General features: G+C 32.2%; 1 protein-coding gene across 1 annotated transcript in view; it reads right to left on the bottom strand.

Annotated features, from left to right (window-relative positions):
• Positions 1–1,158: 1,158 nt before the first annotated feature.
• LOC139521326 (polycystin-1-like protein 2) overlaps positions 1,159–18,064 on the bottom strand; it is a 47,241-nt gene continuing 30,335 nt past the window's right edge. The window contains exons 9-20 of the mRNA XM_071314804.1: positions 17,785–17,876; positions 15,884–15,995; positions 15,139–15,399; positions 14,467–14,620; positions 12,849–13,339; positions 11,519–11,749; positions 10,644–10,930; positions 9,683–10,297; positions 9,081–9,346; positions 6,658–6,938; positions 4,713–4,866; positions 1,159–3,589 (exon numbers count right to left, since the gene is read on the bottom strand). Coding sequence (XP_071170905.1) covers positions 2,346–3,589; positions 4,713–4,866; positions 6,658–6,938; positions 9,081–9,346; positions 9,683–10,297; positions 10,644–10,930; positions 11,519–11,749; positions 12,849–13,339; positions 14,467–14,620; positions 15,139–15,399; positions 15,884–15,995; positions 17,785–17,876 — 4,188 coding nt within the window. The 3' untranslated portion in view covers positions 1,159–2,345. The remainder of the gene's footprint in view (positions 3,590–4,712; positions 4,867–6,657; positions 6,939–9,080; positions 9,347–9,682; positions 10,298–10,643; positions 10,931–11,518; positions 11,750–12,848; positions 13,340–14,466; positions 14,621–15,138; positions 15,400–15,883; positions 15,996–17,784; positions 17,877–18,064) is intronic.

Genomic DNA, 18,064 nt, shown 5'->3' with positions numbered 1-18,064 from the left:
TAGTGCAAAAACCAAGAAAATGCTTATTTGGGCCCTTTTTGGCCCCTAATTCCTAAAATAATGGGACCAAAACTCCCAAAATCAATACCAACCTTCCTTTTGTGGTCATAAACCTTGTGTTAAAATTTCATAGATTTCCATTCACTTTTACTAAAGTTAGAGTGCGAAAACTAAAAGTATTCGGACGCCGGACGACGACGACGCCGACGCCAACGTGATAGCAATATACGACGAAAATTTTTTCAAATTTTGCGGTCGTATAAAAACCTTTTACACTCTTATACCCTGTTAGACACATTTTTAATATTCACCAAACTTGGAAGTTAAACTTAATTAATACTAGTAAGTGAAAACTTAAATCCATAAGAAAAAGCTACTTTTTGTTAATTCAATTATTCTCTCCCAGATGTTTCTGTAATGTGAACACCACGTTATATATTAGTATGTTTGATCGGAAATATGATGTAAAACGTATTTGAAAACAATAAAGTTAAAATGTACATAAAGTTAACCTATTTTTTTGTGAGAAGTTTTCATAATTACCTCGCTGAATCCTTGTACAAAGTAAAATAAATAATATATGAAAATTAAACTTGGATGTAAAAATGATGAGCTCTATATAAGGCCCTAAATTTGCCCCTATTTTTAGCAACAATTTCAAATAATTTTTTAAGATTTATTGACCAATATCACAATGAATCATAGCTAATATAATAATTTTATATGAAATATATTTTTTTGGCTGAAAAATGTACATACTAGTATTTTATTCATGAAGTCACAATAAGCACTTAAACTGATTTTCAATGAAAATTCAGTGAAAACATGTAAATCTCCATAAGACGGGGAAACATGCGGCACATGCCTCGACAGGAAAACATGGGGCATATGCCTCGACAGGAAAACATGGGGCACATGCCTCGACAGGAAAACATGGGGCACATCTTGAAAATCTTGAAATATTGAACTTGATAATAAATATGGGTCTTTACCAAACTTACTTTGTAGTACAAGTAAAGCAAAATTGTAAACCAGTCCCTAATATCATGTAATATGGGTCAAGTGACCTTTACCTTGGGCTAATGACCAGTTTGTCCAAAATGCATATGAATCAAATTATATTACAAATAGGAAGTGGTAGTATTTCCAATTAGACAAAATGTCATAGATGTTAGCAATTATAATAACAAGCTATACAAGGTCAGATATGACAAATGTTAAACAATTCAAATAAATGATTTATTTAAATAATTTGATATAACGCAACAAATAACAACTACTGAATTACAGGCTCTGGACTTCGAACAAGCATATAGAGAATAAGGAAGGGTTAAACATGCATGTGGGTGCTCCCCCACTTAAACCTAGGACAGTGATGTAATGACACAACATTAGAACACACTTTAAAAGGTTTTATTTCTTGTAGTTTCTAAAATCTGGCTGTGGACACAGAAATACCCCTGAAAAGTCAACTTTATCTTTGCTGAACAAAGTAATAAATTGTTGTAACCTAAAATGCAACAATTTTTCGATGATTTTTGACAAGTAAAAACAACAAAATTAAAGCTATATTCACAATGTTAGTCTTAAAATGACAAACTACCACATGATCTAAAATATGATTACATGTTAGTCCATTTTTGGAAGCAAAATTATCTCACTCTAATACAACAACACAGCTGAATATCATTTCAAATTCATGATTTCTAATAGTTAATCACATGATACTTGAAATTTTAATAAAACAAACTACTGTAAATTCAGAAATTATTGCAATGTTTGTATTATTGCCAAAAATGTGACAGGGTTATAATTGCAATAATTTAAACTCCCATTTTGATTTTTTTTAATATAAATTAAAACAGTTTTTCCCCAATATTGCAAAAATTAAAATCACAAAATCACAATAATAATTGCACGCAATAATTTCTGAATTTACAGTACTTAATTTAGGTATGTTTACAAAATTTATAATCATAATTATTTAAAGTTTAATAATGTTTCCTACCACAGAAATGACAAAGTAGTTAACTAATTACATACATTTCAATTTATGGGTTATTTAAAAATAATAATAATACAATGGTAAGCATACTTCATCTTACAATCTGAGTACTCTGGATTCATGTACTTTCGTGGGTACCAATTTTTGTGGATTGATGATAACTTGCATTTTTCTGTAATTCGTAAAACATTTTAACTCATGGTTCCCCTGTATCCACAAAATCCCCCCAAAAATTGGTATTCAATGAATACTAATGAATCCACAGTATGTTTTACATTTTTAACACAAAAAACTAACAATATTATTTTACAACAAAAAATTACAGTTTAAAGACTAAGCATCAGTTTTCATAATATTTCACTTTCATTCTAGAAGCAAGTTCCACAGGTAAGATATTAGCTAACTTAGTAAGAAGGTAATTAACCACTTCTAACTCATTCTTTTTCTTCCCTTTTTCTTCTTTGGATTTTGTAATTGCAAAATTGACAATAGACATGAAAACTGTAAGATATATAAATATTACAGCTAATACAAAAAGAAAGAAAAATATAGGACCCAAAATCCTATGGGCACGCTGTAGACCATAATAATCTGAAACACCAATAGCAAAATTAAATAATGTCAAAATACTACTTGAAACACTCTTGTAATTTGGAGAGACATTTCCAAATGCTAACAGACAAAAGTGGGCAAAGGCAAAGATTAAAACGAAAATCAGAAGAGAAAAATTACACAGTGATTCTTTGGCATGGTTCAAGGTAATGGATAACAACTGCATGTTTTGATTAAATGACAGAATTTTTAGAAATTTGACAATGACAAGGAACACAAGAAATGCCATTAGGTATAACTGTATAAAATCCCACCACACAGCAGAGTAAAAACTGACATACTCCAGTCTATTGGTTTGTTTATATTTATCCATTATCCATGTAATAGTCACCATTCTCTGAAAAAACAGACCTATAACACTGTAACACAGGCATATGGTTATAAACTCAATCAAATTCCAGAAAAAAGTGAAATAATATCTGTATCCCATTCTTTTAAATTTCTTCCCTTCGTAGTACGTGAAAATGATCGTGAAAACGGCAAATAAAACTTCACAAACTGCTGCAGCAATCTCAGTCCCGCTGCCATAGTGATACAACTTAGTGGTAAAAATCTGAAAATATGGAAAAATTCCACGATTGGCAGAAAATTCAAACAGGAACATGACTACGCTAAACATATTAACATGAGGATTATACAAATTAAATTCCAGAAAAATAGCACTTGTTCTTCCATCTATCCAACCATCAGTCATTAACTTGTCTATTGTCTGTTGTGACATGGAGCTAGGGGTGATCTCTTTAATATATCCGCCACCACTGTACGTGGCCTGAGTACCAGAATAAGGAATGGTTCTCAGCTTCCATGCTGTCTGGTAGGACCAGTGATCAGCTGTTAGAGGAGCCATAGTAACAGACTGGTTCCATGTTTGGTTGTAGTGTTTGGTATCCTCATTACCAAGCCAATATTTGTCTGAACATTCCACAGTTAAGGAGAACGCTTGTCTGATATATTCTGGTGTGGGACAAGTATCTGGAAAGATATATAAAAGTATGCAAGCTTGATATAACTTTACATCTAAGGACAATATCTCCAAAAAGAATCGGCCAATAATTTCTGTTATTTCAACCATTTTTCAAATCTTGTACAGATGATCATTTTCACTCTTTACAGTTTCTATTTATCTATTAGAGATATAAGATAATAAAAAAAAAGAAAAGAAAAAGGAATAGGGGAAATAAGGCCTTTATGTGGCCCATATGATATTGCAAATTTAAGTTATCATACATATACTAAAAATGCGTTAGGCATCCGTCAAACCCTGTGTCTCGCCTACTTTGGATGTTAGTCGCAGGCTCAACAAAAATGAGGATAAAAAAAATTCTCTAGATAATATTTTTTGATTGCTAGAAGCTTCTGTCCACGTTTGGTAAAAATCCAGGATAGTTTATAAAATCTAATAAATGTTTTAAAAACTTTAACTGCAGACTGTATGTAAATGTTAACTGGAGGAAAAACTAAGTCCATTTATAAGTAAAATATAGAAAAACAGGAACGAAGATTTTTGTTAAATTTTCTTCTAGATACTAGCTTTTGATCATAAGCAAGCTTCTGTCCAAGTTTGATACAAATCCAGGATAGTTTGAGAAAGTTATTAAAATTTTTAAACTTTAATAACAGAGCGAATGTAATGTTTCCTGGCAGAAGTCCATTTATAAGTAATATACGGAAAACAGGATTTTTTTTTTTTTTCACAAAATTTACTTTAGATACTATCTAATGATCATCAGTTCTGTCCAAGTTTATTAGAAATCCAGGATAGCTTAAGAAAGTTATCAAAATTTCAAAAACTTTAACCAGAGTGAATATTGGTGGAAGACGCTGCTGCCGCTGACGGAATGTAGGATCGCAATGTCTCGCTTTTCGTCAAAAGTGGAAGGCTGGACCAAAAGCTGATTTTCACATTTTAAAAACTTTTAGGGGAAAATTTCTTTTATGGTGGTACATAAAACTTCAGGGATATTACTCTGTAAAAATCAGCTGAACGTTTAAATCACATTCCATAGGCAGATCCAGGGCCCGCTCTTTTGTGGGAAAAATTTTGTTGATTACATAGGGAATCACTGAAGCATGACTGGAGGAAAACAACATTTACTTTGTTTCACTCTAAGCTGTCTCAGTCTGTATGGTCCCACAAGAAAGAAATCATCTCCATGGGTTTCTACTGTTTTGTCTCCATTTTCTATATCATCCAAACCTGGTAAGGCTTTAACTCTCATATAATCCCAGAACTTAGGCAAGTTTGTAATCTAAAACAAATATTTCATGCGTAAGTGATGTATCTAAGTTATGTGGAAGTCTAAAATTAATCATCCCTGTAAAATACTAATTATAAGTGAAAGTTTTTTTAGCCAGAGACATATAATATAAGAAATTGTCAACCATGCTGAATCTAATGGTATCAAGCCGTCTTCAAATTACTTTCGAAAGGTGTATGTACAAACTAAAATAAAACAAGAATGTGTCCATAATACACTGATGCCCCACTACACTATCTTTTTTTTCAATGTTCAGTGGACCTTAAAATTGGGGTCAAAACTCTTATTTGGCATTGAAATTAGAAAGATCATATCATAGTATACATGTCACTTTTGTGTACTGAGTTTCAAGTTGATTGGACTTTAACTTCATCAAAAACTTCCTTGACCAAAAACCTTAACCTGTAACCTGACAGACAGACGAAGGAACGAATGGATGTACAGACTGAAAAACATAATGCCCATAAATGGGGCATAAAAATGCATCCATAATTCACAATACTCCAATCAAGCTATTACATTATGTATTTTCATTGGACAATGAAATCTGTTTCATAACCCTAATGTTGGATAATAAAAAAAAAAACTCTGATGTGACCATAACCTCATAGTAAACTGCTTTGACCAGAAACTTCAACCAGATACTAAGACATATTGTCATAAAAAATAGTATAGCATGTATAATTTGTTATGTTTGAACAATACACTTTCAAAGAAAACTTAACATCAATAGTTTGTGTTTAAATCCCATCTGCAAAGTTGTTTGTATGTTTGTATTTATAAATCTAAATAAATTGTTGAATTAAAAAAATCTCTGAATAAGTGCTAAATGTGACCTTAAGTCAAAAGTTTATAGATATTTTTATGTCCAGCAACAAATATTTCTTGCCTTGTTAGGACAATCTATATTGTGCTTAAATCACATAAGTATACTATGCTGTGTACAGGCTTTATATATAAAGAGAGATCATCATACATAGACAGATTTTTCAATGCTTGCTAACAAGGTAACAAACAGTCTGTAAAAAGACATTCTATTTACCTATCTAATTCTTGTCTATAAAGGAGTAAGTTCGGTAAGTGCCATATTTGGCCCCAATTATAAAGTTCATGGTTACAAGACAATAATTGTTTTAAGTTGCCTTAAAGACATGTGAAAAAGTTAAACAGAGCTGTTTTTGTCAAAGTTTAATTCTAACACAACGATTTTTACATTCCAAAACGGTCAAGATAAGGGATTTTGGTGAAATTGACAAAATCAGCGGGATTTCAACCAAATAAAGGACCAGGAAACATAGAGCGCAGGCGTCGACAAGCTTAATATTCAAATAAGACATGTTAAATGTCTTCACAAACATTATTTTAAAAGATCTTTGTTGTCGACGTATGCGCTCTATGTTTCCTGTCAAATAATCTTTGGAAATTTACCCATTTTCATTGATTTTTTCGTGAAAAATCAATATGAGTACAACTTATGACGTCATAATGAAACGCAGAAACGTAAAATTTTAAACAAAATGGCTTATATCCTATCTAGTCAATGTATTAGCTATAATTTATCGTGATATTGGTCAATAAATCCGAATTTGAAATTTACGCTAAAAAAGTGGGCCATTTTAGGACCTTATCGAACATACTCCTTTATTATATAGATATAGGCCATGATACATTGAATTGATACAGTAAATGGATTTACAAATCTTATTGGAATATTTCCTCCTGGAAAAGAAAGGATTTTTTAAATAACTCCTACACCTTTACAATATGTTAAAGTTTACTTACATCAGGGAAACTCAATTGATCTTTCTTCCAACTTTTTCTAATAAATATATCCTCTATAGCATTACCACAGTAGAATGATGTCCTGACATTTCTGTGGCCATGGATGACAAATAATACTATGGTAACAAACAAGAAGTACAGAACTATCTCCCTAAGGCGCTCCTCAATTATTCCTTCCATTGCTAACTTTGACATTATCTTATGGAGCAGTTTTTTGGAAGCTGGATCAGGAACAATGTACTGGGGTAATGCTTCGTCATCTTTATCTTGTTCATAAAGAACTAAAAGTATAAAAATATTCCTTACTTAGTAAATATTCTAACTTTAAGAATAGTGAGACTAAGATACATCAAAAGAATTCCCCTTCCCATGCGAAAGTTGTCTTTTTTTTGTTTTTGTTTTTTTGCAGTAACTTGCTGTTGTACGACATTTTGTGTTATCTACTATGAGCTCCACCATTCAAAGGTAAACATTTTGTGTTATCTACTATGAGCTCCACCATTCAAAGGTAAACATTTTGTGTTATCTACTATGAGCTCCACCATTCAAAGGTAAACATTTTGTGTTATCTACTATGAGCTCCACCATTCAAAGGTAAACATTTTGGTGGATATGCTGTAATTATTATTTTATTGGTTTATATATATATATATATATATACTAGAACACACCTGTGATATTGCGGGTCCGTGACTGAATTAAAGTATATAACTATGCGCAAGCCTTATTTTAGTATTAGTATTGTCATCTGATAAAGTCATGCCGATTATAAGATACACAGTTTTCTCTGCATTCAAATCTTTCTGTTTGAACCCATCGAACTGGAACTTATCAATTATTGGTAATATTAATTATTTGGAAAACAAAAGGTCCTGGAATGGAGTATTTTTCAATCAACAGCATTGTCCTATATTAGTTATATATAAAGTTGAATTCTTTGATTCGTCGTTTTTTCGTGATGACGGCAGACAAAGTGGACCTCGTTATAGTATTATAGATACGTGGAGAATGTTTTGATTACCAAATCTTGAAGCATAAACTATGTAGTAACATGTGTGAAAATCAAACATAACATTCAGCAACTTGTTTTTATTTCCCTGTCATAGAAGTAAGTAAAGTTGAATTCTTTGATTTGCTGTTTTACGTCATGCCCGCTACAAATTGAAAACTGTACCTATACGCCTTATGTTTAGTCACAGATTTTTAGTATTCGTATTGTTTTCTTAGAAAGTCTTACTGATTAAAATACTACAATAGGTAGCAATTTGACAATTTAGTAGTGTCAACCCTGTGATTATGACCCGTGTATATAGCATATTAATCCTGAATACACCGTTTGGTGGTGCGCCTGTCAGATGCGGAACGTACAGATAAGGTAATAGGGAACAGGTGAATATATTATTGGTATCCGTATCGGACTCGACCCGGAACTTCTTAATTATTGGTAATATTAATTATGTGGAAAACAAAAGGGCCTGCAGTGGTGTAATTTTAATCTACACCTTTGTACTATATTAGTTATATATAAAGTTGAATTCTTTGATTTGTCGTTTTTTCGTGATGACGACTGACAAATTGGACCTCGTTATTTTAGTATTATAGATATGTGCAGAATGTTTTCATTAACAAATCTTGAAGCATAAACTATGTGGTAACATATGTGAAAATCAAACATAACATTCAGCAACTTGATTTTATTTCCCTGTCATAGAAGTCTCAAACTATCCTACCTACTATGAATGCTAACTGGCTGTTAGTTTTCTCCATTGAATCTTTTCATATCAGGGCCTTTATAAGTAACTGTATGGTATAGGTTTTTCTATTTCTTGAAGGCCATATGGTTGACTATAATTGCTAACACTTTATTTAAACTTTGGTAGATATAGTTGTATCATAAGAAATCATACCACATCACCTTATTTTAACATCAATGGTCTCAGCTGAAGAGGATAAACAATTGCTATTACTTTGTCCACTGCTTCCTGCTGCAGTTTTCAAACAAAGCAAATACAAATAATCAAGTTTATAATAAATACTGTCGATATTTTTATTTTCAGGTGCACCAAATTTTTGTGGACTGAAGAAAATTCACATTTTTAATGATACTTTAGTTGATTTCATGGTTAAGCCAAAGTTTCCACTCATGCAAACAAGAAATTTATACTTTCTTTATATTTAAATTCATGGTTTGCCTCCAAGAAATTTGGTACCTAACAAATGAAAATAAATTCCATTATTCATTATATCATACTAAAAGAAGATCTTTATTCTATGAAGCTAATTTACGCCAAGGTAAAACATTTGGAAGTTACACAACAAAGGAATTTTTTCTTTTGTTGTGCATTAAATTTCTCAGTTGAAGTAGACAAGTTCAAATAAAATTGGCAAATCAAATACTAGTCCTTCTTAGACAATTTATTTACCTGCATCTCTGAGTGTAATGTCGACTTTAAGTCCTTCAATTTCTACTGGTTTCTTGAATATATAAGTCAGAATCATTGCTATAGCAAAAACTTTAATGGGCTGTTGGAAACAGGCACTCTGGAAGAAAGCTGTGAAAAATGACACAAGCCATTCCACACTTGTCTGGTACCCATACTTAAGACCGTACAACATAACAAAGTATGAATTTATCAGAGATACAGTTATGACAATAGTCCAGGCTATATATAAACACCACCATGGCAACCTATAAAATATAAGGGAAAAATATATATATGAAAAAGTATGAAGCTTCATTTACAAATATACCACTCAGAAACTTTTACAACTATCATGGAAACATTTATGGCAATGGTCAAAGCTTTAAACTCACATTCAAATGATGCCACCCCCCTTTTGGTGCAATCAGTAAAAAGTAATAATATTTTTGTTTACCATTTATCATACTTATGTTTATAATTATCTACAAAGATTCAAGAAATTCTGTAGTGACAAACTGTTGCAATAGTATGTTATTCTGAGTTCAAAAGGGCACAACTCCTAGATAAAAATGACATTATTGAAATGTAGAAGTATTACTTACATTTTGGGTTGTGCCTGTTGAACCTTCTCTTCACCAATCAACTCTTCATCATCATCATCATCATCATCATCATTTATAAGCTGTTTTTCCTCAACAATTTCTATCCTTTCAAATGAGTCATCAAACTGATACTTCCTCCGAGAAGGCCTTTGTTTCTTTGGTTTTAGCCCAGTCATCAGAAACAGCTTAACAATGATCAAATTAATTGGAAACATGATCAATCCACATTCTATGCCAATGACTATATCAGCCAATGACAGGCTGATAGATGCCACTTGAACCTGATCGTCTGGGTCATCAGTAGGTACTCCGTGGAACATAATACTAGTCACCATAGCACATAGAAGTAGGGATAAACAGCAACTAAGCCTCTGAACACGTGTAAAATGACTTTGGCATGGCTTGGACAAGATACTCAACCATAGATGACCATCTCTTAGGTCCCGACTAGACTTGAGAAGGAATTCCTGGTTTTTATATGTGTTGAAATCTTCTGGTTTTACACATGGGATAGTAACTTTGACAGACCCTCTCTCCACACCAACCCATTCACCCAATATAAAGCTGTAGACTTTATTTGTTCTCAAGTCCTGAACCAGAACTCTTGTTAAAAACCTGAAGTGAAATAAAAAATCCTTTTATACATCTACAAAAAATTATATATATAGTAAGGATTGTACAATTTTACAAAATTAGTCAACTTTTTAATAAATAGGACTTTTACTTAATTTTAACTATAGAAAGAAGTCTTTTGAGAAGTTTATAAACAATATTTTTCAAAACAATAAAAGCTAAAATTGTCAAAATCAGCTTCAACTTCATTCAGTCACATCAAACAGCATACTTTAATTTGAAAGATTACATCATGAAAATGAACGAAAACTGTTTGGCACCGGCCTGCATGCCCAACATCAATAACCAATTTTTCCTTCAGAAATCCGGTTAAAAAACAAATACACACCATGATGGTGAAGTTCCAGAGTTGTCATGCCAAATGGTTATAGAATCTAAATCACCAAGGTGATGAGATGAAGTAAACATAAACCAATCTTCCCAGCCTGCCTTGAAACATCCTTTTCCAACAACTGAGTTTGACAAACAATGTTTAATACTATGACCTTTGTTCCCACTGACATAACACGAGACTTTAGCTGTTGTTTCTGCACCTGCCCACCATCCTGTTACTACACACATTAAATACTGGTATGAATGGTTAGGGTTGGCATCTGATAGGATCACAATACCAGCCTGTAAGTTAAGAATGTACAATGGTTAGGGTTGGCATCTGATAGGATCACAATACCAGCCTGTAAGTTAAGAATGTACAATGGTTAGGGTTCGCATCTGATAGGATGACAATACCAGCCTGAAAGAAAATTTGTTACATCTATATAAAGTAACCTGAATTTGAATAAATGGACGTTATGATGATTCCTATATACCCCTAAAAATTTGTTTGCATGTATAATTACAACCCAGAGTCTTATTCAAGTAGCAATGCTTAATTATAAGAAAAATCATAATTATAAAATTATAACAGCTAATAATTGAAAATTATAAATGCTAGAGATAATCAAATCCATTTCACAAACATTGTGTATAAAACAATATTCTGGCTCAGAATACCCCTGCCAAGAATATAAACCACACAACTATCAATATCCTTACCTGAGCCTCGTCCCTTTTGTCAGTTTTCCTGGCCCAGAATATTCCAGCCAAGTATATAAACCATACAACTATCAATATCCTTACCTGAGCCTCGTCCCTTTTGTCAGCTTTTCTGGCCCAGAATACTCCTGCCAAGTATATAAACCATACAACTACCAATATCCTTACCTGAGCCTCATCCCTTTTGTCAGCTTTCCTGGCCCAGAATACTCCTGCCAAGTATATAAACCATACAACTATCACAGTACATACTACTATAGGGTTGTCAAAGAAATTCAGGAATAGTGCTACATCCGCAAATGGATCTACCATATTTGGTAATACCAAAAAACTGCCCGAAAAGGATGTTAAATGTGTACATTGACAGTGAATAACTTCTGGTGTTGTCTGTTCTGAGACCTGAAAAGATGTAAGTATTATGAAGCACTTTCAAGTATTATATATTACTTAGAGACACAAGTGTATAATGCAACAAATTAAATCTGTCACCCTGAACAAAAGACATATTGCTTGTTCTTTCGTTTCCTTTTCCCAATCATTATCATTCCAAATCTTCTTCTAAGGCAGTTAACAATACAGATTTTAGGGTGTACTATTTAATTTTTTTTTATAGTATTGTCAAAACCAGTGCACATTCTGAGAAGTTTTGCCTGCTTTAATGGTCTTGATTGAATTTTATGTTGTGTCTTTAAGATCAGGGTTCTATTACTTGACTTTCTCAGTAATCCATAAAAATAGTCCCTATTTGATAAATCCTGCCAGACAAACATGCATACCACACCTTACAATCATTTCATACACAAATATAGGGAATCTATTGATTAGAGAACTTATTTAGGAATTGGAGCTTACCAAGAAAACTTAAACTTTTACCATTCATTTATGAATATGATGACCTTACAATCTCTACACACAAAATCTAGTGAACTTAAAAGTAAATGAGGAACAGACCTCACAAAAAGCCGAAAATCAAACAATTAATGAACCATGAAAATTAGGTCAAGGTTAGATGAACCCTGGCAGATGTTTATCCTTACACTAATTCCAAACACCAAATATAGTTGACCCTTTGCTTATATAGTATCTAAGAAACAGACCTAACCACCAAAAACTTAACATTCACCAATGAATCATGACAATGAGGTCAAGGTCATATGACCCCTGTCAGAAAGATATTTACATCTTACAATCATTCCATACACCAAATATAGTTTACCAATTGCTTATGCTTACAGTTTTAAAAACTTACTAAAATTAAAAACTGACCCCTGAAATGAAGTCAAGGTTTCAATTAACCTTGAATGACAGTCATGTTTACCTTGCAAAAATTATAAAATTCTTATTACCAAATGTAGTTGTAATGAAAATAAGTATACACATGAAAGAAAAGTAAGAATAAAAGATAAAGCTTAATACTAATAAATTTCATTGGTGCAATCATCAGATGAAACATCCTGTACTTAAGACATAAATAAATATTTTTTTCATAGTATACTACCTGACAGCCGTCATTCTTCCAAGCTTCCTTTTCTTCATTCCAATACAAGCAGGCTACACTGTAACTCTCCACAGTTAAATTAACCAGGAGTTTGGTATTATCTTCACATGCTATCCCCGACTCACAAATCGTATTAAAGTTATTGGCGAGATCATACGGAGTGAATGATACATCTGATGAAGTGTGTAATACTGGAGATATATAGGTATAATGAAGGCCATCAGTAGATGCAGATGTACTTATAAATGTAAAATTGTTTCCATCATTTAGCAGAGACCCACTTGTAAAATTCAATTTTGTCCGATCTCCATGTGGTTTGTGTAGAATTCTGAATTGGAAGTCTAGCTGTTGACTTCTGACAGACATAATAATTGAATGTCCTGTAGTCAGATTTGTGCTCATTTTTAACATGGATATCTTATCGACACGATATGTATTATTTATAAACTGCAGTGGAATCTCTAAAGTGAAATGTTCAGTTTCTGTCACAGCTAAAAAAATTTAAACAAATTTTAAATTCATGGCATGTAAGATTTGGAATCTCAAATAACATTTAATCATGTTAATCACTTGTCCAATTCTGGAACCTCTGACCTTTGTTAAGTAAGTATTTTTTTGATTTTGGTTCGTTTATATGTTTTGGAGTTTAGTGCGGCATCCATTGTTGAATAAGTAAACATTTGTGTTGAGAGTCTAGCTGAAGCTCCATCCCCCTTCTGAGTGTTGGATTACCCTGTTGTGTTGAAGACACTAGTGGCCTTGGGGTGACTATTTGCTCATAGGTTGGGTTATTGTCTCTTTGTCACATTCCCAGCTTCAATTCTCTATTCTAATGTCAATAGATAATAGAAATATTTCTTAATGCAATTCAATAATGTTCCAAAATGCATTTTTTTTAAAGATCTGTATACTTCAACATGTAGTCTTTATATTTTTTTCTGTACAGAGGATAGCTAACCAGTGATAAAAGGTAAATCATTTGCAAAGGCTGAATATCTGAATACAGAACTAGAATGCATTACATTAATCTGAAGAACAATAACACTCATGAGACTTTAGAATAAATTAATAAATTGTCAATGCACTAACTTGCATTTACAATGTTCTGCAAATTATATACAACTGTCTTTCAGAGTTATTATCAATTTGTATTTAAATCAGTTCTATGAGTGAGACATGGGTTCTATAGGTTTGTGACAATTTGAATAAAAATCGCAGAAGAAATGCTTCCTGCAAAACATTTACGGTAACAATGGGTTTGTTATTTTTTTTTTAAATTCTATAGTTGTTATCCCACCAATAGACTTGAACCAGTAAAAGTCAGCTAGATTTTTACCAGATTTCTTTTTTATTTTACCTCAAGGATTTATTATTATTCGTTGGATACGAATTTTGTGTGTACAGATAAACCATGAATACAAATTTTCAATGAATTACACTCTATATGGGCTTTGTATGCAGAGATTGGCTACATCTTGAAATCAAATACCCACAAAAATGCAGGTTTTCCTAAATCAACGAAAATTGATACCCAGGAAAATAAAATGAATTTGCAGTATAAACTCATTCCCACTAAACCACTATGGCTAAAGATGGGTTTCAGATTCATTCATCTTACCTCGATTACTAATTTGTATTTCAACTGGTTCCTGTAAATCAGTAACTGTTACCACTTTTTTATCACTGGTCTTCATTTTCAGGGATACAACAGGTGTTGTGACATCATGAGATGATTGGTCCCAGACGTAGGGATTTTTATCAATTAGCATCATCTGTGTCATACAAAAAAATATATAGAATGAGGAGAATTCAAGAATTCCGAGTTAATTGGGTAAACAAATTTTAATGTCTTTTTCACCCATTTCTTAAATTAACAATTCAGTGCAAATTTTTATGACAAAAATATCAGCATGTATACTAATATTAGTATTAAAGGAATGATTGTAATAGTTTTCTATAAAGAAATAGGGGGTCATTTAGGTGTGCACCATATTTTTAAGGTTATTTCTAATAGACAGAAAAAATATTGCAGTCATTCCTCGTAATAAAATTACTTCTATGAGCTGATAGACAAAAAAAACTTTCGGCCAATCAGAAGACATGTTACATCCCAAATAATATTATTTATTCAAGCCTTCCGGCCAGGTGAGCTTAAAACATTTAGATCCCATATCAAAAGTTAGGTCTGAGTGAGTAAGGAAATCCTTAATACACATTTTTGTATTTAGATGAGGTTTTAGTTATTATCTGGTTCAATTTATTCAACAGACAACAATTGTCCTTTTTTTACCTGTAAACTAATGTCTCCTTGCAGATTGTCTAAAACATCACTAAAACGGGAATCACTAGGTAGTAAGAATTGTCCAATATTAGATGATCTAGAGTTGGCAAGATTCTGACCTAATGTGTTGGCAGGAGACTTTTTCATCACAGCAATATTCATATTATCTGTTACAAACACTATAGGTTCTGCAGTCGGCTTGGTAATAGCCAAGGCAGCATCTGCTATAGAATCTACCAACGTTAAAATCTTTTTACTCGATTTCTGCAACTGAAAAGAAAGCAAAGAGGAAGTAATTTAACTGTCTATCGAGAATAGAAATGGGGAATGTGTCAAAGAGGAAACCCGACCAAAGAGCAGAAAACCAATGGGTCTTCAATATAGCTAGAAAATACTGCATCTATTACAACATAATATATAACTAATAATATTTTATAATGGTCAAACTTAATAGCTTATTACAATTGCAAGGACTAAAATGAATTAATTTGTTTTCTGTTGTTTGATAAAAACAAATAGTGATACTATTAAATAAATTTAAATTCATTAAAATACAAGACATTTACTGTTTATAGATTTTCAAATATTCTTTTGCCTTAGATCCTTAAGTGTCTCAACCTTTATGTGCTTATCAAATAACACTGACAAAATCCAAAGCCTGAAATTAGAAAATAATTCTAATGAAAAAAAAAAGACTATCACTGGTGAGATTTTCCATTTATTATTTTCACAGCAATGATGTGCCATTATTTACCTTTGATACCTTTGTTGTATCAACATGGGTATGATTTGTGGTGATCTTCATTTCTTCTGATCCTTTATTTGTATTAGTATCTAACATGAATGACAATCCGTCCAACAATAGGCTGAAATTATACAAAATACAACAAAGACTACTGGACATTCATTCCCATTTATATATATTATTTGGGTTTCATCATGTGAAAAATTAACTATTCAAATATAATCATATGATCACTCTAACACAATTCAGGGATTATTCCACTATATAGTTTAGGGCCGATCAGTGGCCCCAAAAAAATGTATATGCAATAATTTCCCAATTCAGGAAGATAAAATAAAAATCAATATTTCTGGAAAAAAATTCCATCACCTATTTAGGCAACTATAAGTTTTATAATAAAAGCAGATCGACCAGCAGAGCCGTTTATATAATATGATGAAAACTTGTTTTGTAAAAGAAATTATTTTGCTCTATTTCCTCAAAAGTCAAAAAGACAAAAGTATGAGCGTTTTTTCTTTTTAAATAATGTTGATGATAGACCATTCATGAAATACTATGTCATCATTATGGAACTTTTTCAAAAGTTATGAAGATGATCCAAATAATTTTAAAGCACACTGGTTCAATGCTTTAAATATCTTATCAATTAAGTATATTTAGTAATTGGCAATTGGCCAGTTGAATTTGAAATTCATTTGAATCAAGGTAAATTTATAAAGATGACCTGCTGTTGAAAACATACCCAATGGATGATTTTTTTCGGTGGTTTATGTTAGCTGATGTACATGTGTTTGTAATAGGCCTAGGTTACTCTAATAGCTAAGATGAATGATAGTTGATCATGTGACATGATATTCATGTAACAACTTTCCTGGTCTCAATCCAATAACTGTCAAGCGATCTGGTTATCATTAATATCATAATCAGTAGCCCATCCAGAATTATTTACAATGTTACAACATCAGTGTACAGGTGAAACCTAATATACATTTTCCATTCTTAACAGGAAAATAATATTATTTCGTTTTTGATTTTATGTATAAACAAGAATGTGTCCATAGTACACGGATGCCCCACTCGCACTATCATTTTCTATGTTCAGTGGACCGTGAAATTGGGGTCAAAACTATAATTTGGCATTAAAATTAGAAAGATCATATCATGGGGAACATGTGTACTAAGTTTCAAGCTGATTGGACTTCAACTTCTTCAAAAACTACCTTAACCAAAAACTTTAACCTGAAGCGAACGGACGGACACACAGAAGAACAGAGGCACAGACCAGAAAACATAATTCCCCTCTACTATCGTAGGTGGGGCATTAAATTCCCAATTAGATGTTCAAAGGGTCCCATTTGAAGACACCTGGAATCATCCCTGCAATTTCTTGAGCTGAACTACTGTAACATCTTAGATCTTGACATTCTGAGCATTTTCCCTCTTGTCAGATTTTCCTATATGGTTTTTCTTCCTTTTGTTCTAATTATAGGCCATGTTTGTTGACCATAGAAATAAAGAAAACAAAACTTTAAAAGTAGATACACAAAAGATCCTTCACCCAAAGTGTGGTTGAAATTGGTTCAATAGTTTCAGAGACAAGTTATGTTGAATGCCTGATAAATAAAATTGAGAATGGAAATGGGGAATGTGTCAAGTTCAAGAGAAATCCGAGTCTGATGTCAAAAAATGTAACTAAAGAAAATAAACAAAATGACAATAATACATAAATAACAACAGACTACTAGCAGTTAACTGACATGCCAGCTAGGATGCTTAGTGATTAACAAAATTTCATATGTCCTTTATTGAAAGGTGGGGAGGGGGAGGGGGGTGGGGAGGGGGAAGTGGGACGAACCTTTGACTATTGTCGTACTTTTTTCATTAATAACAGACATGTCTTAAATCCTTACCCGACAGATTCTTCTCCCTTATTTGTAGCTGTACTGTTTATCTGATCAGATAAAACTCCTGTTAAACTTGAGTACATATCTAAAGCTGTATCCTAAAAGGAAGACACATTCAATCTTATCCACACACAATAAACATGTTCAATAAAAGATTATTATTTCAAAAATAAAACCTTGCCTCTTCTTCTGTTATTCAGTTAAACTATTTGCAAAAAGGCATTATGATAAAAGAAGAAGTTCAAACCAAAATAAATTTGATGTTCACAAACAATTAATTAAGTCA

This window comes from Mytilus edulis, chromosome 4, assembly GCF_963676685.1.
Source record: "Mytilus edulis chromosome 4, xbMytEdul2.2, whole genome shotgun sequence".
NCBI lineage: Eukaryota > Metazoa > Mollusca > Bivalvia > Mytilida > Mytilidae > Mytilus > Mytilus edulis.
The sequence above is the reverse complement of the archived record's forward strand: the minus strand, read 5'-3'. Positions and strand labels throughout refer to the sequence as shown.